The sequence below is a fragment of the Schistocerca americana genome, chromosome 2, assembly GCF_021461395.2.
Source record: "Schistocerca americana isolate TAMUIC-IGC-003095 chromosome 2, iqSchAmer2.1, whole genome shotgun sequence".
In the NCBI taxonomy this organism is placed as follows: domain Eukaryota; kingdom Metazoa; phylum Arthropoda; class Insecta; order Orthoptera; family Acrididae; genus Schistocerca; species Schistocerca americana.
The window spans coordinates 649,572,003-649,599,634 of record NC_060120.1 but is presented as its reverse complement, the minus strand read 5'-3'; the positions used below and the strand labels follow the sequence as shown (position 1 = coordinate 649,599,634).

At 41.3% G+C, this 27,632-nt stretch overlaps 1 protein-coding gene across 1 annotated transcript; it reads right to left on the bottom strand.

Moving 5' to 3' along the window:
• Positions 1 to 204: 204 nt before the first annotated feature.
• On the bottom strand, positions 205 to 27,425 carry LOC124595079. The gene is made up of 3 exons (XM_047133661.1): positions 27,310 to 27,425; positions 19,052 to 19,204; positions 205 to 564 (listed from the first exon to the last, which is right to left on the bottom strand). Exons 1-3 carry the CDS (start codon positions 27,382 to 27,384, stop codon positions 373 to 375), a joined length of 420 nt encoding a protein of 139 aa, XP_046989617.1. The 5' UTR covers positions 27,385 to 27,425; the 3' UTR covers positions 205 to 372.
• Between the last annotated feature and the right edge of the window lie 207 nt (positions 27,426 to 27,632).

Below are 27,632 nucleotides of genomic sequence, written 5' to 3'. Positions count from 1 at the left end.
GATATACACATCGGTTCTCATGAAAAAAGTATTCCATTGACTAAAACGTGTCTTCATTCTATAATACAGTTTTAAAATAAAGAATTTTTGATTTATTATTTAAATGTGAACACAGTAGTGTGTGTCTCAACCACAAATGTTAAGTGGAATGTATTTTTCATTGGAAAGAAAGATGAATTTATTCTGAATAAATCTGCATTGCCATATTTTTGTATTATTTTATTTTATTAAAAAACATTGTAAGATGTGATCAGACAAGAATAAAATTGTTGAGATATCACAACTAAAAAAAGTTGTATGAAAATGATGAAATATTGTTTCACTGTCACACACACAATAATCAGTGTACATTTTTATGAAATAACTAGATTGTTAGTACTGCGGGTAAGGTGCAATGTCCTTATAGACAATAATAGCATCAGCAAGGAAAACAAAGGAGTTAATCACTGCAGTAGCACCACATGCCATTGTTACTTGCATGTGATCATCAACCCGATTTTCAACTATCAGAATTCCACCAGATGCCCAGTTCAGGACCACTCCCACCAGAGAGAATGATATATCCTGCAACAAATTTCACTAGTTATGCGTATGCTATCATAATATAGTTGTGTCGCATTGTGCTATTCATGCTGTTCATCAAAAAATGAAATAATACGTGTACATTCAATTACATTTTAATGAAGACGTAAACACGAGGAAGGAAATTGAGTATAATGAAAAGTAGCCAACTCTGACTTTAACTAACGCGTACAAGAATGTGAAAAGCAGATTTTACAATGGACACCGATATTTTGTATCATGTGCAGTTACTATGTCACAAACACAGGCTACACAAAGGTTCTTTTAACAATTGAGATTTCTGTCACAAGTATTAAGTCATCATCAACATACTGATTTCCTTCTGTGATATCATGAGAACTGCAGCATGTTGCTTCCAGACATTCATGAATCTGTCAGTAAACTGGAATGCAACTCAGAGAACACAACATAGTAATATTGGTTTAAGGTCCTGTGAGCCTATACAGATCCATCACTTTGCAGGGTTGAGTGGAATACTCAGTCATTTGGGGTAAAGACAAGTTGTTTCTTTCTGTTTGAAAAACTGTTTGTTTGAATTTTGTGGGCCCAAATGCTGTCTAAAGTGATACTGTCGAGAACTAGCCTTTGGTTGATGTGTTATTAGGTGAAAGTGGATATATGTGGTTTCTTTAAAACCTGGACTTTTTGTCATTGTTGTGTTATGTAGCAGATGCACTTGACGAGAAGTATTATGGGCTTTATCAGTTCTGTACACCCTGTATGAGAATAAAATCTTCAGAAGTATACATATGAGTGCTAAATATCACAGTCAAAATGGGAATGGTTCCAGCTCTTACTGCCAAGATTCCCTCGTTACTTCTGTCCTAAGGCATCTCTTGGTTTACATTGACTATTAACACTGTTCTACAAAAAAAACCTTTTTTTCTATTTCTGGTAAAAAATATTGTGATCCTAGTTGTATTTTGAGTGCTGAATTGAAAACTGTCTTTGGTTTTTTTCTGTCAGGGATAGTTTATGAGTGATCAAAATTTTATTTCTCTTTTCAGTTTCTGATATAGTGCAGCAAACGTGAGGTGAAAGTCGACAAACACATGCACATCTTTATGATGTTATAAGTTCATCACATTAACGGAGGGTGGGATCTGACATATAACACAGTAACCTTTGTGTATACACTTTGAAGCATTTATTTGAGATGAGAAATTACAGAAAATTGACAAACAATGAGCCACTGCCTTGTAATGCACATCACTTTTTTCTCTTGTATTGTGAATCTTTCTTATCTCGAATGATATTCCAGCAATAATCTACTAACATAGAAGGTACCCACTTCCCTTCATAGCGCCTTTCTATGGTAGAAATGTCTTTGTGGAATCTTTCCCCATGTTCATCCGATACATCACTACAACTCTCTGTGAAGTAGTCCAGATGAGAGTCCATCATATGAACCTTCAAAGACCTATTGCACCCCAAATCCTGATATGCTTTGATCATTTCCTTCACCATTGCTTTGTAGTTAGTAGCTCTTCTTCTTCCGAGGAAGTTTTCCGACACCATCTTGAAACAGTCCCATGCGGTTTTTTCTTTATCAGTTAAGCATGCTTCAAAATTTGCATCTTTCTGCAGCTCCCTGATTTGTGGGCCCACAAATACACCTTCCTTTATTTTTGCAGCTGAAAGACGGAGGAATTTGGCAGCTAGATATGCAAACCCACAGCCTGTTGGATCCAAGGCCTTCACGAATTGTTTCATCAGGCCAAGTTTGATGTGAAGCGGTGGAAGTAGTATATATTCAGGAGCTACCAGACTTTCACGTTGTACATTCTTTTCGCCAACTTTCCATCTTCGCGTAGGCCATTTCTTTTTCACGTAGTGAGAATTTCGGTCTCGACTATCCCACTCGCAAAGAAAACAGGCATACTTTGTGTAGCCTTGTTTCATTCCCAGTACCATAGCAATTACCTTGAAATCTGCACATATTTTCCATTTGTGTTGATTGTATTATAATGAATGTAGCATCCTTTGTACGAATTCGTAATTCTCTTTTGTCAAACTAGCGTAAGCTACTGGAACAGAGGGTATTTTATTTCCGTTATGGAGCAAAACATCCTTCAGACTTGTTTTCGATGCATCTATGAAAAGTCTCCACTCCTGTGAAATATAAGTGAAGTTCAGCTCTTTCATCAGGCCAGCAACGCCATTTCAAAATGTTAGTGCTTCGTCAGTTGAAAAATAAGAAATAAAGGCATGTTATCTGTGCCTGAACACACTGATTTTAGTGCGTTGGTGCAGTAGAGTATACTCTTGTAATCTTGAACCAAGCAGCTGCGCCTTTTGTTTACTTAGTCCTAGATCACTAAATCATTTAAATCTGCCTGTGTTAACAAATGTGGCGATGACTCACTTGTGCAGTGATATAAAGAATCATCATCTGTGATTTCTTCAGTACTACTTATTTCACTGTCACTCGGAATTTGACCTCGAGCTCTTGAAGGTACTGGAAGGTTGTCGGAATGCTGCTCTGGCATTCTCGCTGAAGGCAGATCTGGGCAAACAATGTGCCTCTTCGACTTTTTGTTTGTAAAACCCTGAATTTTTGTTAGACAGAAATAACAATCAGTAACATGGTCCTTAGGCTCCCTTCACACCATGGGAACAGCAAATAACGCCACATTCTCTTTACCTTTCCATCACTGAATTAGTTTGCAGTAACATGTAGCACAACAGAAATGTGGTGCCCATTCTTTATCTTGGTCTCCTACCTCTACTCCAAAGTAATGTTTGCATGCTTTCTTTATGACTGAAGAAATTTTCTTCCTATTTCTGGCAAAAGTGAACTTCCCACAGATGTAGCAGGAGTTGTCCGGCTTATATCGACATCCACAATGACGTGGCATTTCTGCAAATTTAAAAATACTACTTTGGTAATACACCTGTATTAAATTAATAGTAGGGAACTGGAGGAACACTAATGTGTAAAAACAAGCAGTCGTTTTACCTCCAGCACCAGGCTCAATCAGTTTACACACAGGAACTAAAAAATTCAACTGTGCTCGGAAATATGACAGACAGTTACTTGTCAGCCAAAACACCCACTCATTAAGACTGACACAAATTGCAGCTAACACCACTGTTGTAAACTCGATGCACCTGCCCCTAGGAGGCATGAAGCTTTACTGCCGAGGCAGCGGCTGGCTGTTGCTGTTTGAGTTAATGAGATGTTTCAGGTGGTCTTAATGCCATAGGTGTGGCGGGGGATAACCTAATGATGTCTGATTCTTCCCACCTGCTGTTGCACAAGAAATTATCACGTTCTATCACTACTGGATGCGGCAACATACCCGTATTTCTCTATAACGTCTCTGTGTTTGCCATGAATTGTAAATATATATATATATATATATATATATATATATATATATATATATATATATATATATATATATATATATATATATATATATATATATATAAAATAGAGGGAAACATTCCACGTGGGAAAAATATATCTGAAAAGAAAGATGATGAAACTTACCAAACAAAAGCGCTGGCAGGTCGATAGACACACAAACAAACACAAACATACACACAAAATTCTAGCTTTCGCAACCAATGGTTGCCTCGTCAGGAAAGAGGGAAGGAGAAGGAAAGACAAAAGGATATGGGTTTTAAGGGAGAGGGTAAGGAGTCATTCCAATCCCGGGAGCGGAAAGACTTACCTTAGGGGGAAAAAAGGACAGGTATACACTCACACACACACACATATCCATCCACACATACACAGACACCTGTGTCTGTGTATGTGTGGATGGATATGTGTGTGTGTGTGAGTGTATACCTGTCCTTTTTTCCCCCTAAGGTAAGTCTTTCCGCTCCCGGGATTGGAATGACTCCTTACCCTCTCCCTTAAAACCCATATCCTTTTGTCTTTCCTTCTCCTTCCCTCTTTCCTGACGAGGCAACCATTGGTTGCGAAAGCTAGAATTTTGTGTGTATGTTTGTGTTTGTTTGTGTGTCTATCGACCTGCCAGCGCTTTTGTTTGGTAAGTTTCATCATCTTTCTTATATATATATATATATATATATATATATATATATATATATTACAAAAAAAGTATCCCGGACAACGATATTTTGTTTACATATTTGAATTTCCCATGGTAAAATGGCCTAGAAGCACATACTTTAATATCAGAAATAGAACCCATGTCGAACAGTGTAATTTGTCCACTTAATGCAAGTCGGTTTATAATTTGTTTGGGTTTCCCTGACAAATAACTGGGAATCCAGAATCCTCATGGTTGTCTAATTATTTCATTTCTGCCATGTGCACTGCTACAGTGGCTAGTATATCTGTAGTAATATACACAATTTTTTTCACTAAGGCATAACAAAGAAAGGAATACTATCAGTTGAGAAATGAATTATTGCCTGTTATAAAAAGTTAAGAAAACATATGTCCCAAGGAAAAGGGGGTGGGTTGATTGTTTCCATTCTGCAGAGCCTTCAATGCAACAAACTATTGTGTTGGTAAAACATTTGGTGGAGTGTAGAAGAGACAGTGCATATTAATTAGGAGATGTGGCAACCAGTGAGTGAGACTTGCGTGATGGATACTGCTGCACAGTGTGCAGTCTTACTGCATGTGGTGACGTGACCGCTGCAGTATGGGGTGATACATCAGCAGGAGGATGAGTAGATGCAAGCAATCTTTTAAAATTAATTGAATGTAAATTCAAGAACTGGAGATGATTATAAATTTTGTTTGATATCGAGTACTTTAGTCCAGTCATTGATCTTTTGAGGATGGAAATGCAATGATAAATGCATGCTTAAACGTAAATGCAGAGGCTAGCCGAGCCTGCAGGTGACATTGTTGTATTTGATCACAAACAGCACTTGCAGTGGCCTGAAGATGTTGCAAGTGTCAGTTGTGGTCAGAAGAGTGTTCTCTGTGGCTGTGAGTGCATTATGTCAGAAGTAACTGAATTTTTTGTCAGGGATACCGAAACAAATTATAAACAGACTCATATTAAGTGGACAAATTATTAGTCAATGTGAACCAAGAGATGCCTTACTCACTGCTGGTCAAAAGTAATGAGGGAATCTTGGCAGTAAGAACAGGAACCATTCCCATTTTGACAGTGGTATTTAGCACTCATATGTATACATCTGAAGATTTTATTGTCATACAGGGTGTACAGAACTGATGAAGTCCATAATGTGGGCAAATTGTTGGTGCTCATATGGTAGGTATACACTGTTATGTGTGAAAGCACTGCAGAGATGTGTAAATGGCTAAGATTTCAGATGGGTCAGTAGATACAGAAGGTTGAATTCTCAGTTCATCCTTGGATTTTTTTGGAGTTACTTATTATTTCTTTCATCTCTGTCAACAATTTGTTTAAGGGAAAAATGACAGTTCGCAATGTGGTTTGAAGTTAATGTGAAACTGTTGGTCCTGCTTTAACTGACTAATACGCCCATTCGGAAGTCGATGCAAGACAAGGAAGGAAGGAAGGAAGATTTGGGTTTAATGTCATGTCGACAATGAGGTGATTCACAGAAAGATAAGGGCACGCCACTTCCATCAGGGCCATTGCTAACAATTCACCATTGTGTTATACTTTATCCTCTTGTTGATGAGAATTTTAGTCATAAAATAGAAAATTTCTGCATCTGGCAATATAGGTGGAAAATTATTTTCTATTTTCCCCTTTTTGGTCAATTAATTTTGTCTGAAGTATTTCAAATGATCGAATTCCATCCATGATGTAAGATTCAGGAAGGTCTGTAAAGCACCCATTGACAATTGCTGTAACCACTTAATTGTGATCGAAACTTTTTCCTTGCACAAACTCCTTTATATGTGGGAGAATGTCACTGTGGTGGATGTTCCAGTAATTCACACGTAAGATCCCATAGATTTCCTGTTGCATGCACCCAGACTTGCACAGTATAGTTTGTAGCTAGGCACAGTGGACTTTCAGTTTCATCCACAGTACCAAATCAGCACAAAATAATTTCATTGGATTCTGTGTAAAACAGTCCAAATTTTTGCTAGTAAATTTGTATTTGGATTTTCCTTTGGTACACCCTTAGCGAATGCAGCACCCGTATCAAGTGAAGCTTTTTTATAGTCAGTGGTGTGTTTCTTGTTATTCTGCTAAGCTGGTATTTCCATTTTGTGCACAATATGTGGAAGAACGTCCCAGTCATCTTATTCAGGTACTAAGAGTTTTTTTTATTGTGTGTACTTCCTAATCATTATGTTGGGTGGCTATGGGAGGACCTTTACCTTTGATGAAGTCACTTTTGGTGTTACGTTACACGTGACCTTGAGAGCGGGTATCGTGTTACAGCAGAGGTAGTTGGACATATGAGGTGACTCTTCTACCTTGACAGGTAATCTCAGACGCAAGCGCGCGCGCCCACACACACACACACACACACACACACACACACACACACCTCCAGTGCCCTTTGGTCCAGTAAGAAGGCTTAAAAAAAGGTGGGAAACTGTGATCAAATGGAATTGAGCTTCTTCCGTCTCCTCCCCCTTTTATATTAAGAATCCATTTTTGTTTGGATCCTCCTCATTCAAGGACTATTCTGCATAGTAAAAGTATGAAACATTAGAAGAGGGATCAGCCAGAGCCAGCAGGCAGAATAAAAATAGGTGTCTTACATTTGAATGTGAGTAATTGACCTTCCAGTATTATTATTGTTATTTATAATAATAAATTCGTTTATACTTACAGTTTGCTATTTTTTTTTCAAGCAACCAATGTGCTTATGATAAATAGCAGAACTACTGGACGAGGGCACACATACTATTGTCTGTGCTGCTGCTGCTGCTGCTGCTGCTGCAGCAGCAACAGCAGGAGGAAGAGGTTGCCAGCAAGCTTTCTGGTTTACTGAACCTGGTGTCATTCAACTATTTGGTGCTAGTTACATTAAAAGTCACTTACGCAACTATCACAGCTCACTGAGCCACAGCTACTTAAAACGTGACAGTGAATGGGTATAAGTATGTAAATTGGGGGCCTATTACTGGACTGTGACTTTGACGTATGGATACAAGTGAAAAAACACTGGCACCCATATGGAAGAGGTGCGTACTATGAATTTGTTGAGTATTTTCCCAGTAACAGAATAAGTATGGACCAAGCAGAGCAATGTATCAGTTCTTATATTGCCCACATATTTAAATGTCAAAGTGGATGATGAGTTCACAAACAGTACTGCATGCATGCGTTCACGCCTGTTGGACAGAATACAGTACAGGCAGAATTTAATGCTTATAGAAGGCCGCTTTTTACAAAATACTGTGCTACCACTACACAATGAAATTTGTGACAGTGTATAGAAAGTAATGAAATAATTTCTTTTGCCTGAAAAGTTGTTACTTAGCTCCCATGTCCAAGCCATATGGATAGGATGTGGGAGCTAAATAACAAGTTTCTGTAGGAAGTACATGTATTTTATTATATTATATATATACATTGTCACAAATTTCATGACTAAGTGGCGTGCACACACACACACACACACACACACACACACACACACACACACACACACACACAATATGAATATGTCACATAACCAGATAAGTATGCTTGAATGCAAGTATTATTTCATTTAATCATACCTTCACACCCAAGTCCAACCGCTACATGTGCAGCGATGTATGTCGTCTGATGACGTCACAGGTTCAACATTTCTCATCCCTTTTTGATATATTTCCAAGTATGCGACACCCTTGTGTCTTATATTAAATTTCTTATCTCGGTGTCGCTTTGGTAGTTTTTAAACATCAATAAGAAACAGCCATTATATATACAACTGGTACCACGAGTTAGCACCACCACTGCGCTCGTGATCGTCAAAAGCCCATACTGGAGCACTGTTAGAGATAAAGCTGAGCATGCCCTGTTGCAAAATGCGTGCCTGATAAGCACCTGTCACGTATGCATAGCTTCGTAATGGCTGGACCATACATGGAGTACTGACTGGTGTGTGTATTAGTTTTATACGTTTCAACAATAGTGCTGCTTCAAATGAAGAAGACAACTATTTCCTCTCGTCAAAAATCGACTAGATTTCCAGTCTAGTGAACAGTGTTCAGCTTGAGATTGAGCTAATGTGTGAACAATCACTGGGAGGTATATCAAATTGTTCGGAACTTCAGCGAGTTTGCATCATGTCTCCAGGGTAGGGAAAAATCCGTAGATAGTTTATATTAATTGGTCATTGAAATATGAACTTGTTACAATATTACACTCAACATGGATCAGGCTGACATGTGAAATATCCACTGTTTGATCTGATTTGTAAATTTTCTCGATATTGTTAACCAAACTTCACTCCTCGAGAAACCCAGTATTGACCCTACTGAGCCTTCCTGGCTGAAGTCTATTGTCTGTGTTGTCGTTTTTGTCCCATTTTAAATGTATTAACATTTGTAAGTAAGTCAAACCTTTTTGTAGACACTAGTTGAATTCACCAAAGTATCGTGCAACATAATAGAACTGAACTTCCACAGTATCTGTAATGCAGATGGTGTAGCCTAACACTGAGAGTGTTCTTAAGGGGGTGGAGGTTTATTTTATTCCCCCTCTGTGCCTCCCCTACATACACTCTCTCTCTCTGGTGACACATTCTCGGCTGTTACAGTGTTTAACTTAAGGGTTTCATAGCATTCCTTTATGCGAAGTTTGCATCCTGTAAGGTGTTCTTATGACATCTTCAAGTGAAGTTACAGTTGCATGTTCTGTCTATTCCGCACTGTTGTCAAAGTGCTGAGAGGTGCTAATGACCTAGCTGTATTGGGCCCTCAATACACTATTATTATCATCAAAGTGCTGAATCAGTTGTTCTTGGCTCCCCTCTCATACAGTCTGATGAAATGATCTCACAGATTGTTCGTACTGTGTGCAATCCACATTCACACTCAGTTCAGACACTGTTGTGTAGCTGGCACATTGCCCCACTTCGCCATCTCCATTGAATTTAACAAAATGTTATTCCTTCTTGTACTTACTATTCTACTGTGTAACAGTATATTGCGTGATGCATATTTGGATACAGTCATTTTCTCAATATTCAATGAGAATGATGACTAAAATTTGTGTGTATTTGAGAAAACTGCTTAACCCAGTCACTCTAGATATCCTCGAATACATTATTATTAATCCACTGCAATACTATCGTTTGCAGGAAGTGGACAATTAACGAGTTACTGCTCATCACATTTTTGAGTGCCTGAAATCAAGAAATGTAGGCAGAGTGTTTCAGTCGTTTATAGGAAACTTGCAGCAAGAGGCAGTGGTTTGAATGCTATTGATTATTACCTAGAGAGCTTATTCGCATTCCTTCGCTGTGTATGATTTCAAATAAATTTAAACTGATGCCTCAACTGTTTAAAAAGGATATACTTTCCTTGAAGTATGAGCCGTGCTATAAATATTATGATGAGAATGCACACTGTCAGATTGGCAGGACTCCTGTTAAACTGTACTGTGTTGGTTGTAAAAAAGAACTGAATTATTGTTTCTCTTCTCATTAAAAATTATATCTAAAATGTATTCACAGTTGCAAACGCAGACAACCATCAGGTGTATAATGGAATGATTACAATAAAAATTTGTGCCAGACCGAGACTCAAACCTAGATTTCCCACTTTATACGAGGTGTCTCCTTAATCATTTCGGCTATCCGTGCATGACCAACAGCCAAAGCCAAACTTATGTACGTTGTCATTCATGCTTCACAACCTGCGCTCTATATTACATCATTACAGTACTGGGGGCCCCCACATGTCTAAAACTCTTTTGTGGATACATGCGAGGCGAGCATTGGACTCCGAGCTCGTGCAGCTCTCTTTGTTTTCCGGGCTGCATACCTTCCCTTTCTACATCCCTCCCTGTCCCCCCCCCTCCCCCCTCCCCCTGCCCATCTCCCTGCCCCTGCCCCTGTCCCTTCCCTTTCTCTGGGAGTATGATTTGTGCCTACATCCAGAGACGGACACTTGTGAATAAATGAAGAGGTTTCTCTTCTTTTATGTCTACCATGTAAAGTACCTATTCGTACTTTGTCCTTCTCTTTCCTTGATTATTCTCTTTCCTTGATTATTCTCTTTCCTTGATTATTCTCTTTCCTTGATTATTCTCTTTACCTTCTTCTCCACTGCAGCATTTGAGAATTCTTCTCTTCTTTCCTTTTCTTTGTTACTCCCTTTTTCTTTCATTCCCCCCTGTGCATGTCTGAAGGCTGACCCACGCGTAGTTGGTGATGGGATAACGCGTAATTCTCTGTCCCCAATAGACAAGTAGGACACATATATACCCTCTGGTAAAGGCTAGGCTCAGGGAGAGGTGATCACCTTCTGAAAATGCCGATTGGTCCCTCCGTCCGTTTCTTAGGAGGTGTGACCTGAGGTGTGGACAATCGCCCTCGGAGAGCGCCCCCACAAGGAAGGAGCGCACCATCGGAGATGCCGGTAATCATGGGGGATACTTTCGTGATGGTTTCTTCAACTTCTGCACACAAGAGAAAGCAAGATGAGTCTCCACCATAGAAAATTCTGCCATCGTCACCAAAGTTACTAGTTTTTCTTGGTCTGACGAAGGTCAAGACTTCTCAACAGTCAACCCTTTCATTATTCAGAAAGGTGTCGACACAATTGCAGGTCCTGTAAAGTCTTGTTCCTGGTTACGAAATGGCACCTTGTTGTTAGAAACAGATAGTGCCCTCCAGGCACAAAAATTGCTTCAAACTACATTACGCACCTTCCCTGTTCAGGTGGAAGTGCACCGTACTTAAAACTCCTCACGCGGTATGGTTTATACAAGATCACTCGATGGATTTCCAATGAGGACATTCAAAATTACCTGTCTGATCGGGGAGTAACGGCTGTACATCGAGTAATGAAAAGGTTTGAAAAGGAATTGGAACTGACTCGCACTCTCTTCTTGACATTTGACAGAATGCAACTTCCATCAAACATTAAAGCGGCATATGAGATCATTTCAGTTCGCCCTTACATCCCCAACCCAACGTGTTACTATCGGTGTCAGAGGTTTAATCGTACCAGCCAGTCGTGTTCCAATATGCCAAATGCGTTAACTGTGGCAGGGATGCCTATGAGGATGATGGTCCACCTCCATCCCCTCGTTGCATCAACTATAAGGGCAACCATGCTGCTTCCTCTAGCAGTTGACCAGTTTTTAAAGATGAAAAAATTATTCAGGAAATCCAAGTGAAAGAAAGGGTGTCTTCACCCACTCACTTATCGGCTCCTGCTAAATCATGAACCCCAAAAATTGGACGCCCGGACTTCCATAGAAGAGCCTACTCGTGAAGATTGTTTATCTACGTAGACCTCACAACCATGAACTCCTCCTTCATCTCAACGTCCTGCTTCCAAGAAAGCTCATAAGGCAAAAAGTCCCTCTCCTTCTTTGCCATGGCGTGTTTCTTCTACACTGCCACCAAGTGGTAGCTGCCCTCAGCCGTCTTCCGTGTCGCCGAGACACACTGCTGGCAGCCAATCAACCATCTGATCACTGGCGGCAGGAGCTGCCCCCAACCAACCTATGGATCCGGAGCTTCTGCCTCTGGCTGAATCCAGTTCCACGCCATCGTCCACTGGCTCTCGGCGCTTGCTGAGTTGACAGCAACCGTGGTGAGATTTTTCGTTTTTTCGTCCACCCTATGTCAATGATTCATTTGCGGAATTCGTTGGGATGAACTGTCAATCCTCTTACAATCCTACTCTCCGGTCATCTTCTATCTTCAGGAAACAAAGCTAAGTTCCCAAAATCGCTTTGTTTTCCCTCATTTCCAATCAGTCCGGTTTGATCTTCCCACAGTTGCTGACATTCTGGCACATGGGGGCTTATGTTTGTTCTCCATGATACTATCCATTATCACACAGTCCTATTACACAGTTCCTTCTAAGTTGTCACTGTACGTCTTTTCCTTCCTGGATTCAGCTTCTCTCTTTGTACCATACACATTCTATCGTCCACACCAATGACAAGAGCCAATCTTCTTCATCTCCTTGGTCAGCTCCCACCCCACTATTTGCTGGTTGGGGACTTCAACGCCCACCACCCGCTTTGGGGATCTCCGCGTCCTTGTCCAAGAGGCTCTCTATTGATTGACCTTTTCCACCAAGTGGATCTTGTTTGCCTCAACACTGGGGAACCTATATTTTTGTCTGCCTCCACATCAACGTACTCTCATTAGGATCTTTCGGTCGGTACTGTTCAGCTAGCTCAACGCTTTGAATGGTTCGCTCTTGCTGATACCCACTCGAGTGACACGTTTTCCATGTGTCCTTTGATTACAGCCACAACTGCCATCTATGCGCCAAGATGCTGGAAGTTTTCCCAAGCCGATTGGACACTTTCCTCCTCTCTAGCAACATTTGATGCTCTTTAATTTCCTAGCATCAACGATTAGGTCACTCATGTTACGAAAGTTAGTCTTACAGCCTCGGAATGTTCAACACCACGTACCTCCCCTTTGCCCCGACGTTCCCCAGTTCCTTGGTGGAACGAGGTGTGCCGTGACGCAATATGCGAGTGGAGACGTACTCTTTGAATTTTCCGCCATCTTCCTACGTTGGCCAACTGTATCTGCTATAAGCAGTTATATGCATGATGCTGTTGCATAATATGCAATAGCAAGAAGGCAAGCTGGGATTTCTTTACCAGCTCCTTTAATTCCTTCAGTTCCTCATCAGTAATTGGGATTCAAATCCGACGGATACCCGACACGTCCAATTTTTCCCCGACCTCTAGGCTAACTGTCACGCAGGATACCTTAGTGGAGGCAGTAGCAATCTCTAACTCTCAGGGTCAACACTTTGCTAAGATTTCGAGCTCTTCTAATTACTCACCAGTCTTTCTCCTAAAGAAACAGTTTTGCGAAAGAGTGACCTCTTACCTTTTGCTCTCAAAATCGTGAGAGCTATGATGCCATTTTGTCTATGCGGGAACTCAGCCATGCACTCTCCTCCTATCTCTCTTCTGCTCTGGTACGGGATGGTATTCCCGTCCAAATGTTGCTGCATCTATCACCTAGTCTGTGCTAACACCTTCGCCTTTATAATCGACTTTGGGTCGACAGTACTTTTTCCAGAAGATGGCGGGAAGCTATCGTCATTCCTGTTCCTAAACGTGGAAAGGACATACATCTCCTCACCAGCTATCGCTCAATCTCTCCTACGAGTAGCATTTGTAAGGCTTTGGAGCGTATGGTAAATTGCCATTTAGGCTGGTGGCTGGAGTCCCGAAACCTTTTAACAGCTGCCCAATACGGTTTCCGAAAGCATCGTTCCACAGTTGACCAGCTTGTTGCTCTCTCCACTTAATTCACGAACAATTTTCTCAAGAAATGCCAAACGATGACTTTATTTTTTGATCGGGAGAGGGTATACGATACCTACTGGAGGACAGGCACCCTCCGCATACTGTTCTCTTGGGAATTTAGAGGTCGACTACCACTCTTCATCTGTGAATTTATGTCAGAGCGTACATTTAAGGTGGGGGTGAACACTACTCTATGCCATACTTTCTCCTAAGAAAACGGGGTGCCCCAGGACTCCGTGCTAGGTGTTGCACTGTTTGCCATCGCCATAAATCCAACTATGGATTGCCTACTTCCCGATGTCTCGAGATCCTTCTTTGTCGATTATTTTGCAGTCTACTACAGCTCTCAACAGACCAGCCTCCTTGAACGATGTCTTCAAGAGTGCCTCGGTCGCCTCCACTTATGGAGGATTGAAACCGGCTCCAGATTTTCTCCCAGTAAGACCATCCGTGTAAATTTTTGGCATTGTATGGAATTTTATCTACCTTCACTACATCTAGGCCCTGTTGACCTTCTGTTCGTGCACATTGCCAAATTCTTGGGACTTACGTTTGACAGAAAACTGTGCTGGTGTTCCCACGTTTCATATATTTATATATTTCAGCTAGCTGTCTTCGATCCCTCAACACCCTCCCATGATCTGAGTGGTACCTCGTGAGGAGTGGACAGAAAGGTCCTCCTTCGCATATACCGCGCCTTAGTGTGCTTGAAATTGGAGTATGGAAGCACAGTTCACTCCTCTGCACGGCCGTCTATTCTTCGGTGTCTAGATTCTGTCCACCACCGTGGATTTCATTTAGCGTCTGGAGCTTTCTACACTAGCCCCATGGAGAGCCTTTACGCTGAGACTGCTGAACCTCTGCTGCCCAATTGGTGAGCTGTCCTTCCGAGTCGTTACACTATTCATCTGTTTACCACGCCTACTCATCTGACGCATGCTGTTTTTTTCAACGCGTCCGTGAAATGTATTTGCAGTTGCTGCTTTCAATTAAAATGTCCACCCCCTGTACAGGAATTACGTAATATGTATGTGTGCAGGTTGTGACGCACGAACAACAACATATGGAAGTTTAGATGTAGACATAGGTCATGCACAGATAGCCAAAGGGGTTAAGCCAACTGTTCACATAAAGTGGGAAATCTGGGTTTGAGTCCCAAGCTGGCACAAATTTTCATTGTCATCATTCCAATACATTTCATGTATTTCATTACAGCTATAGTGCTGCAGTGCCTGCTCCTGTGGACATGCATGCATGTCAGAAGGAACATTGGTGAGTATTTCTTAACAACACAGGCCCTGTAGAATCATAAAAATTATTAACAAGCTCCCCATGTCTCTCTCTTATTTCGTGCAGTGGCTGCCTGAAAGAGGAAGCACTGTGTGTGTGTGTGTGTGTGTGTGTGTGTGTGTGTGTTCGCGTGCGTGTGGGTGTTCATTCTCCAGCCATTGTGAAGCTGTAGCTATGCGTGTATGGGTGGCTGCTTATCGGACCCGCATGTCTCAACGACACATGCTCAGCCGTATCTGGATCACCGCTCCACTACAGGCTTTGACGATTACGAATGCAGCAATAGGGGCATGCTGACACATTGTACGCAGTTGTATAATTTTAATTATAGTTAGCTGGATTGAACACTGGAGCTAAATAATAAGTTTTCGTGCAAAATATACTGTTTCCTTACTTTCCAAGCACATTGTCACATATTTCATTGTGTAGTGGTAGCACAGTATTTTGTAAAAAACAGCCTTCTATAAGCCTTAAATACTGCTTGTATTGCGTTCTGTCCAACAGGTGTGAACACACAACGCAGGGTACTGTTTGTGAACTCAGTCTCCACGTTGTTGACAGGTTGGACACCTAAACATTTTTGTGTAGGGGCAACACAAGCAATGATATTTTACTCAAGTTGGTGTATATTTACACTGTTGTTGCGCAAATGTTCAACAAGTTCATAGTACTCTCCTTTTACATGGGTTCTAACAACACAGTCTGTCTGCGGCAATTGATAGTGCACAATACAGGTGTGTAACATTTCAGTATTTTACATATACGTTTGTGTCCCATGGTGAATAGGTCTAACATTGCCTCAACATACATAACTACTATAGACAACTTTTAACAAAATATTTGAACATCAATAGATGTATCGGATGGGTTATACTTGTTTGTCATCTTCCTCTCTTCTCCATAACCCTACAAAGATAATCCCACTCATACCATGAATATTGAAGTTGATCACCGACACAGTGTGCATTTTCCACTTGTATCCCCCACATCAAAGTCACACCCTGTAGTAGGCCTACATTTACATGTTTGTATCCGCTGCCTGTCACGTTATAAATGTTGGCGAGAAGCAGTACTCTTAAGGTCGGGACACACACGTCCGGGCCGTGTCAGGGCCGAGCGTCGGACGAGTGACGGCCACACATGACCGGGGCACGTCCGTGTCTTTGTTGTTCCTTGTAGTGAGTCATCTGTGTTTCTCTTTGTGAAAGCTGTAAAACATGTTCACTAATTTTCGTGATGGTGAATTAGGACTTACAGCACTTGCTTTAGACGAAGAGGAAAAAGAACGAAGGCAAACAAGAAGAAGAAAATTATGGATCCACAGTGCCTGGAAAACAAGACCAGTATAGGGAAAGTTTCGAACATTATTTTCTCGTCTCATGGATGATGAGACCAAGTTTTATGAATATTTTAGGATGACGCAGTACACCTTCTGTGAACTTTTAAAGAAACTAGAACCAAGACTGAGAAAATACACTTTCTGGAGAGTATCAGTTTCACCCAAAGAACGACTGGCTGTTTTGTAAGGTAGGTTAAAGAAAAGTACACAGAACACAATAAATATGAAGTTTTAAGGACAGCATTTTTATTTTATTACTTTAGTAATTGAAAGATAGGCCGGCCGGTGTGGCCGTGCGGTTATAGGCGCTTCAGTCTGGAACCGCGTGACCGCTACGGTCGCAGGTTCGAATCCTGCCTCGGGCAGGGATGTGTGTGATGTCCTTAGGTTAGTTAGGTTTAAGTAGTTCTAAGTTCTAGGGGACTGATGAACACAAATGTTAAGTCCCATAGTGTTCAGAGCCATTTGAGCCAATTGAAAGATAAATACATAAGTTAGTAAATAATACAGTTAAATTTCTAGTACCCTAAGAAAAACAAATGAGGACTATCAGTGAATTAGTTTCTGAAGCTGAAGAGGATGCAGGGGAACTTGGAGAATGATCGCTTTCGTTATTTATATACGAATTGTGGGAATCCCTTTGCAGATTCAAAAGCTGCTGTGTAGGTTCTGTTGACTCGTTTTCCACAGGTGAAGGATATGGTGTTGAAACAGATTTTGCTGAGGAATTGGAGGATGATGGAGTGAATTGATGGACTGATACGTCATTCATGCGTTGCTTCTGTTCAAAGTCTTTTAGCTTGATGAAAACTCTATCTTTGTACTCGATATTCCTGTAGTTTTCACTTCCCTGAGCGTAAAGAACAGGAAACTTATGAACTTCTCCTATTAGTCGTTCCACATCCATGTTTTGTACACAGAACAGTCTTGCGCAGTTGCACAGTTCACAAGACAATTCTACCGTCAGGCCTTGCCCGTCACGTGAAAAATTAAACACGGCGAATCCCGCCCGGCCCGTTGAAGTTCCCCGTGCACGGCCCGGTCAAGTGGGGACCGCTACATTTGTTTTAATGTTGTATTTCGTTGTCCGGGTGACGGCCGATACTCAGACGTGTCTCGGCCCTGACACGGCCCGGACGTGTGTGTCCCGACCTTTAAGGGTCTTGACTGTGACTCTGTGAGCTGTTAGCTGCAGAGGTGACTTCTGCTGATGCGACTGTGGCACTGAATAGTTCAGCAACACCAGCTGTAATAAATCACAAAGCTCACCGTCGACCTTCTGCTGCTGCTGCTGCTGCTGCTGCTGACGCTGCTGCGGCAGTGCAGACAATAGTATGTGTGTGTCCTCGTCCAGCAGTTCTGTTGCTATCAATAAGGAGCGCATTTTGTTGCTGGGAAAAAATTGCAAATCGTAAGTATGAACGAATGCAATAATAATAATAGTAATATAATGATGATGATGATGATGATGATGATGATGATGATGAATGGTCAGTTACATTCAAATCAAGATCATCTCATATGCCCAGTTGCGTCAGCTGTATCAGGATATCTCCTCTCAAAATCAGGAGTAACCTGACACCAGAAGTGACGTCATGAATGGTCAAGTTCATCTTTTTCCCACCATGCATAACTCTCACTGACGTTTCTCTAGCCAGGCTGTACGTAGTTCATGAAAAATGTACCACTCGGTTATTTCTGTTACGCCAATGATGTCAGCTTTTTCCGTATGTCTGTAAGTGTGGGTTTCTTATCCAATAGCTCATGATGTATTCCATTGGCAGTGTTATCTGTGCTGTCAATTTTCGGAGGCTTCTTAAGTCCATTTCCTTCAAGAGTTCGAGGGCTTGGTTGAATGGAGCTATACATGCTGTTTCAACTGAAGGACCTAACTTGAAGGAAACCCTTATGAATGGTGGAAGGTATTTTGTTGGTAATAAACTATCCAGAACGAAAGATTTGATGATGGTGTAGTACTGCAGTTTTTCCATGTGAACGAAACACAAACAAATGGAAGTTCGATTCTGCTGAAGTGTGAGTGGCCCATTCTGGAAACCACTGGTATGCTGTGGCTAAATGTAAGCTATCTGTCCATAGTCCTTATTTACGGGAGTACTAGTCCAGCAATATATGCAGGAGAACTTCCCTGAAGTTTGGAAAGTGACGTAGAGGGATTGGTAGAAAATCATTGCTGCAAAAGCGGAGCATGAGTTGTGCCTGGATACCTCAGGCGATAAGGGCATTACTTCTTAAACTCGAGGTTCCAGGTTAGAGTCTGGGTCCAGCACATAGTATTAATTTCCTTCTGGGAGAAAGATTGTGACAACATGGCTACTTTGAAAAGCCTCATGGAGAAAAACGTAACACACATCAAATGAACATTTGATTATGTTACTGTGCAACATGTGCCAACATACTCTCTGAGTAATTTTGGCCCTGCTGTAAAATATCCCTTCCAGTTTAGTCAGGAAATACCAGCAGTGCATCAAATACTTACACATATTTTTGGCATTAATGCTCGCCGTACGACGCCAACGATGGAGACTGCACAGATGATGATGTAGCCACCGAACGTGGTGAAGAACAGAGCAGGTTCTGCCGGCTGCTGTGGCGACAGCACCATTCCCACAAAGCAGCCCAATGACAGCACCTGCGGCATTGCGAACCACACAACTAATGTGTTACAGACCCGTTACAAATCTCATTTTACTGAGTGTATTAACTACGAATATTAAGTGTAATAGGTACAAGGTTACATCTTCCTTCAGTAACTTTCGTAAATTGTGCGCACCTGTTGTCATCTGTGCAAGGTAACGAGTCAATGTTAGAAGCACCTGTGAAAAGCTAATAATCACTCGTACTATTGTTGTTGTTATTTATCTCCCGCAAGTGTCGCTTCATTCGAATTGGAAAAAGTTACGTAAACAGGAACTGAATAATGTAAGCCACTTGTGTTATTTTTAGTGGCAACTTTCTCCAGTTCCACGTTCATGATAGGCACTTTGTGACTTACAGTACAAAGCACCTGAGGGGCTATGGTTCAATCTTAAATTGCTCCTAGGAATTTATCTGTTACTTACCACTTCTTTCACTCCTGGTGACGATTTGTTAAAGTAAAAAATTTCAAATTACAACATTGTTTGGGGTTCACGTTGACATGGAACACCCACCCCTTCCTCTGAACAACTGACAGGGTAAGTCAATTCAGACGGAGGAAGGGAAGAGCATACCACCTCCAGTGGGACCATTCATACCAAAGTACTGTGGTGTTCAGATCAACCTATAGGTTGAGGTCTGAGGGCAGCTTTAGTTCGGAACGAAGCAACCATTGTGTTATTGGAGCTGACATATATGATCGTAGTTACGGTAACACACAGAACCAGTTAATGATACTTGCCACACACTGTTATTCTAATCATCGGATGGTTCGATGTCAACTATGTGAGCCGGCCGGAGTGGCCGTGCGGTTCTAGGCGCTACAGTCTGGAATCGGGCGAGCGCTACGGTCGCAGGTTCGAATCCTGCCTCAGGTATGGATGTGTGGTGTCCTTAGGTTAGTTAAGTTAAATTAGTTCTAAGTTCTAGGCGACTGATGACCTCGGAAGTTAAGTCGCATAGTGCTAAGAGCCATTTGAACCAACCAACTATGTGAAGTAGCTACTCAGATGTTGTAATAAATCTATGTCCCCCCCCCAAGTCTATACAACGGGGTACATGATACTGGACAAAGTGTGTTCGCAAAATTGAAAGGAGCCCCAAGGAAGCATAATAGGGCCGCCAATGTTGTTGTTACACACTAACAGAAAGAAATGTGATACGAAAGAGGACTTGTGCAACATAAACAAAAGTTGATAGGCATGTTTCTTCATCTGAAAGATGATGTCTATTCAAATTTCGCTCCAGTCGCGTAAGAGTGGCGCTAGTAGCGCCAACATGATGATGCAAGTCAGGTTTGCTTTAAATACATGCTGTAAAAGTTGTGAGTGTTAGTTACCTATGAGATCAGACGTGGTGAATTGATGTTCGTCAAGAATGCCTTTAAGGTGACAAAGATGCTATCAGCTTGTCACTGAGTTTCAAGGGCTACGAGAAGCTGAATGTTCCTTCCGTGATATTGCAGAACGGCTTGGCAAGAATGTAGCCACTGTACATGATTACTGGCAGCGGTGGTCACGAGAATGTACAGTTGCAAGAAGACTGGGCTCTGGTTGGCCACGTGGCACTAGTGAGAGGGAAAATCATAGTTTTTGGCATGTGGCTGTGGCACATCGTACTGCATCTGCAGCAGCAATCTGAGCAGCAGTTGGCACCACAGTGACACAACAAACTGTTACAAAGGGCTTACTTCAAGGACAGCTCTGAGCCAGATGTCCTGTAACATGCATTCCACTGGCGCCAAACCACCACCATTTGCGACTTCAGTGGTGTCAAGTGAGAGCTCATTGTAGGACATGGTGGGGGTCTGTTGTGTTTTCTGATTATGAAAGCCGGCCCTGCCTCGGTGCCAGTAATGGGAGTGAGTTGGTTAGGAGGGCAGTTCAGGGCCTGCAACCTACCTGTCTGCATGGTAGACACAGTAGACCTACACCTGATGTTACGGTCTGGGGTGCAATTTCTTATGACAGCAGGAGGGGTGTTTTACAACAGGATAAAACTTGCCCACATACCGCTTTTGTAACCCAATATGCTCTACAGGTTCCCAATATGTTGCCTTGGCCTGCTCGATCAGGACATCATCGGACGGCGATTGTTGCATCATCCACAACCAGCATTAACTGTCATATATTGACCAACCAAGTGCAACAGGCTTGGAACTCAATCCCACAAACTGACGCCCTGCACCTGTATGACACAATACATGCACTTTTGCATGCTTGCTTTCAACATTTTCGTGGTTATACCAGTTATTAATGTTTCAGCATTTCACATTTGCATTGGCTTATCTTGCACTTAAGTTAACATCACTTAAATATGTTACCTAGACAAATGTATTCCCATTGCTTGTAAAATGACATATGATATTGCTTCCAAATGAAGTGGTCTTCCATGCAAATACCGCAACATTGAATATAGACCCTGATAGCGGGGTGTGTATTAACAGCCTGAAAGTGCAGGTGCATGTTGCCAGTGGTGTAAGCTCGTAATAAAATCATTATTCTCACCAAATTCAGAAACTGATTCAGCTAAGGAACACGGTATGAAGCCGATACTTCCAACTCCCTCATGCCACTGCTAGATATTTCCACACTAACAAACAGTATTTGTAACACATTCTATCGTGATACTATGTATTCAATGTAACAGAGGTTAAGCGATATATCCATGGGGCTAGAGGTGCGGTAGGAGAGTTGATTGACTACATACAGTAGATGGTATGCTATGTAAGGAATCATTTAAAAAATGCAATGCTAGATTGAAGTCGTAAGAAATGTACAAAATCCTATGACGAATACATTGGCTTTCCAGAGCTACAGTGTTACGCTTTTTGGTATAAGTTCTAACCACACTCTTACATTGGATCCTATAGAGATGTGTTTTAATGATTACAGCCACTGGTGAATCATGTTTCTGGCACTCTCACGTCTCATAACGAGTCACCATAATCAAACCTGTGTGCTGAGAACACTGTACAGCGAAACTCCAATGTGGTTTTAGACAGTCCCTCTGCATCATGTAACTGTTCCTCAGTCATGCCTCACCCTTCTTGCAGCTTTGTCTGTGTGATTGCTCCAGTTTAATTCGGAAATGAGCCACTATATCTACCACCCTCCACATCCCATGGAAAAACAGGACAAGCTGACTTCATGCAACAGGGACATCTTTTGACCTCTCTGTGGAAATGGGAACATGTTGTTTTAGCTCTGCCAACCAATTTCAATATGTAGGGCCAGTGGCAAACAGACCTTTCTACTGCAATACAGTATGAGCAGCTATTCTGCTGTTTAATGGGAAAATTAGCAAGGCTTCACATCATACGGGAACTGGAAGGAGGAAGAGGATTTTGCTACTGCATTGTGGTGCATTTCCAAACTACATACAGGTACAGTTTATAAATAAATAGTATATCCTTTGCTGTATAATTGACATTGATTTGAATTTCGTCATGAGATCCTTCCTCTCCAGCATAGACTGAGTCCTTTTCCTACGAGTTTCCAGATGGGGAATGGGAGAGAGGGGTCTGTGGCATTTCCCAGAGGGGGATGGAGTTTAATTAATTAGATACCAAAAGTGTGCTTTATTGGCGAGGAAGTTTCCCAGTAGGGTGGAGAAGGGTGAGGTGGGTTTCTCAGGAGGACAGATTATCCCTAGGGAATCATAAATCAATTAATAGAACAGTAGGTTAAAGGTGGTCATAAATCAATCAAGTTTGCCCCTGATTGTATGCAAGCGACACTAACTAAATGTGCTGACACCCTTGTTGCCCTACTACTTACATGACTTTTGTTCTAAAAGTAATTACAATAAATCATTCCAAGAATGATGTTTTTATAAATATCCGATATGTGTGAATGACGTCTTGTGAGAGGCCTGTATCAAACACTACCGAAAATCCATAGTAGTTGCTGCTGACCTCGCTATTGTGCGTGACGTCCGTGGCTTAAGATAAATACAGGCCTAAGTGCACGCTGTGTGACGTCAGCAATTGAGCGTTCGTGGGCAACGATTAATACTTATCAAAGCCCTTTGGTTAAATCTTTGACAGTGTAGTAGGGAAGCTTTTACCCAGGATCTTTGATAAAAGCGAAAGCCAGGACCTAACCCAATTTGCCGTCGTACACATGTAACTTTGCTTCCTTTAGTTCATTTAAGCTATAAAATGATGAAGTATATTTGGTGCATGGCTACCACCACGGTGATCATTGGAAAGTATGGAGAATACGAAATTCGTCATAACACAAAGCACACTAACTACAGAAACTATAATAAGCGGTTGGAATAGCAGGTGGCTACACTGTGGATGATCAGCTTACATTAAGAAAAAAGAAAGAAACAATGTGGAAGGAGATGGAGTGTTTTCAGAGCGTACATAAGTTAAATAAATGTTTTTATTTGTACTCTAAATAATCTATTGTAACCTTAATAAATTCCTCTTTAGCTGATTTACATATTTATTCACATGTTTCTGGAATAATACGTAAAATGGTAACTGTGGGATTCGACTGCTACAAGCATATTGCAAACAGGAATATCTTTCACATGTTGCTAGCAGTCTTAACCTAACCGTTAAACCATCTGTAACAGAAATAACATTCATGATCTAAATAATGAAATACAGCACCAGACGTACTTTTTCACAATGCTTTGCGACAATTTATTCTCATGATCTCAAGTACAAGTACTGACATACGTATTGTTTTTGATGTTTCGGAAAATCAGACAAAATAAATCTTTCCGACTGCAGTAAACCATAAAAAGGCAACTGCAGGGCAAGAGAGGCGAAACAACACACAATAAAACACCTCATAAAATATCATATAAAATACCCACGTAAATATATCCTCTCTATAATGAAAATAAATTCTCGAAACGAGTTCATTGAGCATGAAAAAAGACCTTACTAGTGCCGTGTTTTATTATTTAAATCGTGAATATCAGTTGCAGGCTTTCGAAAAACATCGATTACGATTAACTGAAAGCAAGAAATGGCATGTCGGGAATGAGTACCATGTATGGGGATATGAGGGGCCACTTTCGTGAGGGCAAACTGAAATGTCTCTTCGCCCATAGTAACTAAATTTAGTTGTTTATGCCCTCGCGCTGTAGTCACAAAGCAAATTCTGGTGAACACTTCGAGCTTCTCTTCTAGCTATCCACGGTTTCACCCGCAATCATTTCCATCCCTCTTCGTTTTCAAGCAATACTGTCTCTACCAATATATGCTATTGTATAGGCGATTAATTGTTGGGTGTCCATTCCCAAAGAATTACGACGAAATATTTTATGATCGTGTAATAACTCCATTGAAGTAGTCTGGTCGAAGAGGTTTGACGAAAGCTTTGAGAAAGATCATTATTAAAGGTCGTTTACAGTGTAATACGGGCCTCAGGCTTCGTACGTCGGTCGACAGTAACACAAAATTGCTGACGCCAAACAGGTGTGTGCTTAGGCCTGTACCTTAGACCTCAGTGACGTCAAATTGACTTCGTACCCGGTGGCAAGGGGCACCCCCCCCCCCCCCCACCACCACCACTGCTCACAGAGAAAGAAAAAAATATAGTGTAGTGAGGTGATTTTCTTTCAAGAAAACGATATAAAAGCCGGTATTAGGATGGTTATTAACGGGATCGGACCTGGAACTTTATCAAGGCTTCATGCAAGTCGCCATTCGTCTTCCAAAATATTAAAAATACTCTGTAGCCTTATATCTAGTTCCCCCCCCCCCTTTCCCTTCCTCTCCCCTCCCCTCCCCTCCCCTCCCCTCCCCTCCTTTACAAACTTACACATGGGTGCCGATGTTGGTACATATTCTGAATTTTTAAACCCTTCAGTTGTATAGACTCAAAGGTCGCGATGTAACAAATTAAACAATAACAGTAGAGAGAAAACCTATTTTACTTCTAATTTGAACGTTAAACCTTGTCGAATGTATCGAAAAATTATCACTAAACCGAGCGTTAGCGTTTAAATATTAAAGTATTACATCCTCCTGGGTTGTATTGACTCGCAGACAACAACAGGGTCAAATGATAATGCTAGGAATGGACTAGAACCAACTAAGAATCTATCCCGTAGTGACCGCGAAGACGGACAGATTAATTACAGCGCGCAGTCGTTCTTTACACGCTCATCTATGAACTTTCACCTACCCTTGATGAATTTCCGTTGGCGATAAGTAAACCAAAACTTTTTTTTTGGCGGCTCTGCATCCAAGTTAATTCATTAATTTACGAAACACGAACAACACCCCTACTTATAAAACCATGTCACAGAGTAGAGCTTTCTAAACTCAGCTGAAATTCGTGCACCAAAATTTAGTATGCATGCACGAAGTCTGCCGCATTGAAACCGAGTAAACAGATGTTAAGAAGCCAAAGGCGAACCTACCTACAAGTAAGCAGTTGTTAGATCTACTGTAAAAGGAATATACAATGAGCAGTAGTAAGAGAAAAGGCCACACAGGAAAGTAACTGAGTGATTCTCATGAAGCGACTGATAGCATTACATGAGAAGAACGAGTTTTCCGATTTCTTGCTGTAAACAGTAAAAGCTCATTAAACTGTAGAAAATACTGTATGTTAATGAAACAAAGCTGCGTCAACTCCTGTGGTTGGTTCTTCGGAAGAGGTTCTCCCTTTCCTTTAAAAAAATTAAAAAATACTTGTTTCCCATTCGCGCGGCGTGTTCACTGCTAAATGTATCACCTCTCATTCGATCCCGAGAAAAAGACTTGGCATGTAAAATTGATTTGTTTCGCGTCTTACAGTTTCATACCACAGTCTGATGATGAACTGTCCAGTTTTTCGTTGTGGGTCATAGTTACTGTGACACTTAATTTCCAAGTAATGTGTTTCATAAAATTTGAAAGGTTTGCTGTGAAAAATGTGTTCCCTGTCTCATTTACATTCGATTCATTTTTAGTTCACGTTGCTGTATACTGAATGTAGCTAACATGTAATTGTTTCTAAAGTTGGAAGGAAAACCAATCTCACTCAGTATGGAGAAAATAGAAGTTAAAATATTTTATGTGAGTGTTCCACGCACAAGTAGACTGCGGTTCACAAGGAGAGCGCGCTTACTCATCATCACCGATTTCGTCGGGGTTTGTGATGTATGCAGGGCTTGGCCAGAAATAAAAGGGACACAAGTGGGAACGGCAGGTGGCCAAGGGTTTAAAAGAAAATAGTGTTTTTGGCGCGGCTCGGGTGAGGGATGCATGGCATGGTGGAAGGAGTGTGGAACGGTAAGCTGAGTGTTGAGGGTTCGAGTCCGTCTGTTGAAACTATTGTACCTTTTCTATTCACAATTTTTACGTTACTTACACTGCAAAATAAACAGAAATAATGTTTAATATATTGTATTTATTAATACTTTCATAAAAAGCACGAAAAAGAAAGGCAAAAAAATTTGGATTACATATAATTTTCCAGGAAGCAATTTTAAGCTGGACACTAGAACTTCGTATATAAAATTAGAAGCTTTCGTTATTTTACAGCTGATGATTTACACTTGCTCGGGTCATACTCATTGTGAAAACAGTCGTGAACAGTTCGTGGAAGTAAACGCACGTTTCTCAAACTAGTGAGAGATCTATTGTAGTACGTATTACTGGAACAACATGATGAAAAAGAAGAAGGAGAAGAAGACTCTACACCAACAGTTAGATAATAAAGTAGCTGAACACATATTTAGAACAACGTTGGAGACAAAAATTTCCTTACGACAGTTATCAATCGTCATTTATTAAATGAATATGATTCATATTACGCAGTATGTTAGTGAATTTATGGGTCTATGTGTAATTCAAAACATTTGAAGGAGCCGTACTCAGCTTTGCTTAATTTATACTCTCTATTCTGTGCCCATGTAATCGAAAGTTTTTTTCACGCCCCTCTCTGCCATGTGACTAGCGGTAGTATACCAATCTCATAAGCACAAAATTACATTTACATCAACACCAAGTCTGTACTGAACCGTAGATTCTTTAACTTCTCATAAACAAGTAGGCAAACAAAAGAAGAATGTAGCGAAGAACAGCACAGAACAGCGATATGGTGGAACTTATGTGGGGGCTGGATTAGGATGTTTGTTGCTCACCAGTTGGCAGGTCTTCAGGCCGAGTTTGATGTTGCGTGAGGCCAGCTCACGGCAGACGCTGGTGTGCTGCATCATGGTGTGCCAGACCAAGACTGCGAGAGGCCCGGATACTGCCGTCGGCGGGCGGGAAGTGGCGGTTGGCCGATACCTAGAAGGGAAGTGAGCTCGCGCCCGATTTCTGGTTGCGTCCGCATTTAGAAGATCAACATACGGTGGGTCCTCCTTTATGAAAATGCGACGAAAATAATTTCTCTTTAGACACTAAACTATAAAAAATAACATGCAGTTTTCCCAGTAAGATGGCGCTAGTATCGTAAGCTAAA

Coding starts and splice junctions, on each gene's coding strand:
- LOC124595079 (XM_047133661.1), bottom strand. CDS start 27,384: ATGATGCAGCACACCAGCGTCTGCCGTGAGCTGGCCTCACGCAACATC. Junction 19,205..27,309: donor GCCTGAAGACCTGCCAACTG/GTGAGCAACAAA, acceptor GCAATGCCGCAG/GTGCTGTCATTGGGCTGCTT. Junction 565..19,051: donor CATTAATGCCAAAAATATGT/GTAAGTATTTGA, acceptor AATTTGTTGCAG/GATATATCATTCTCTCTGGT.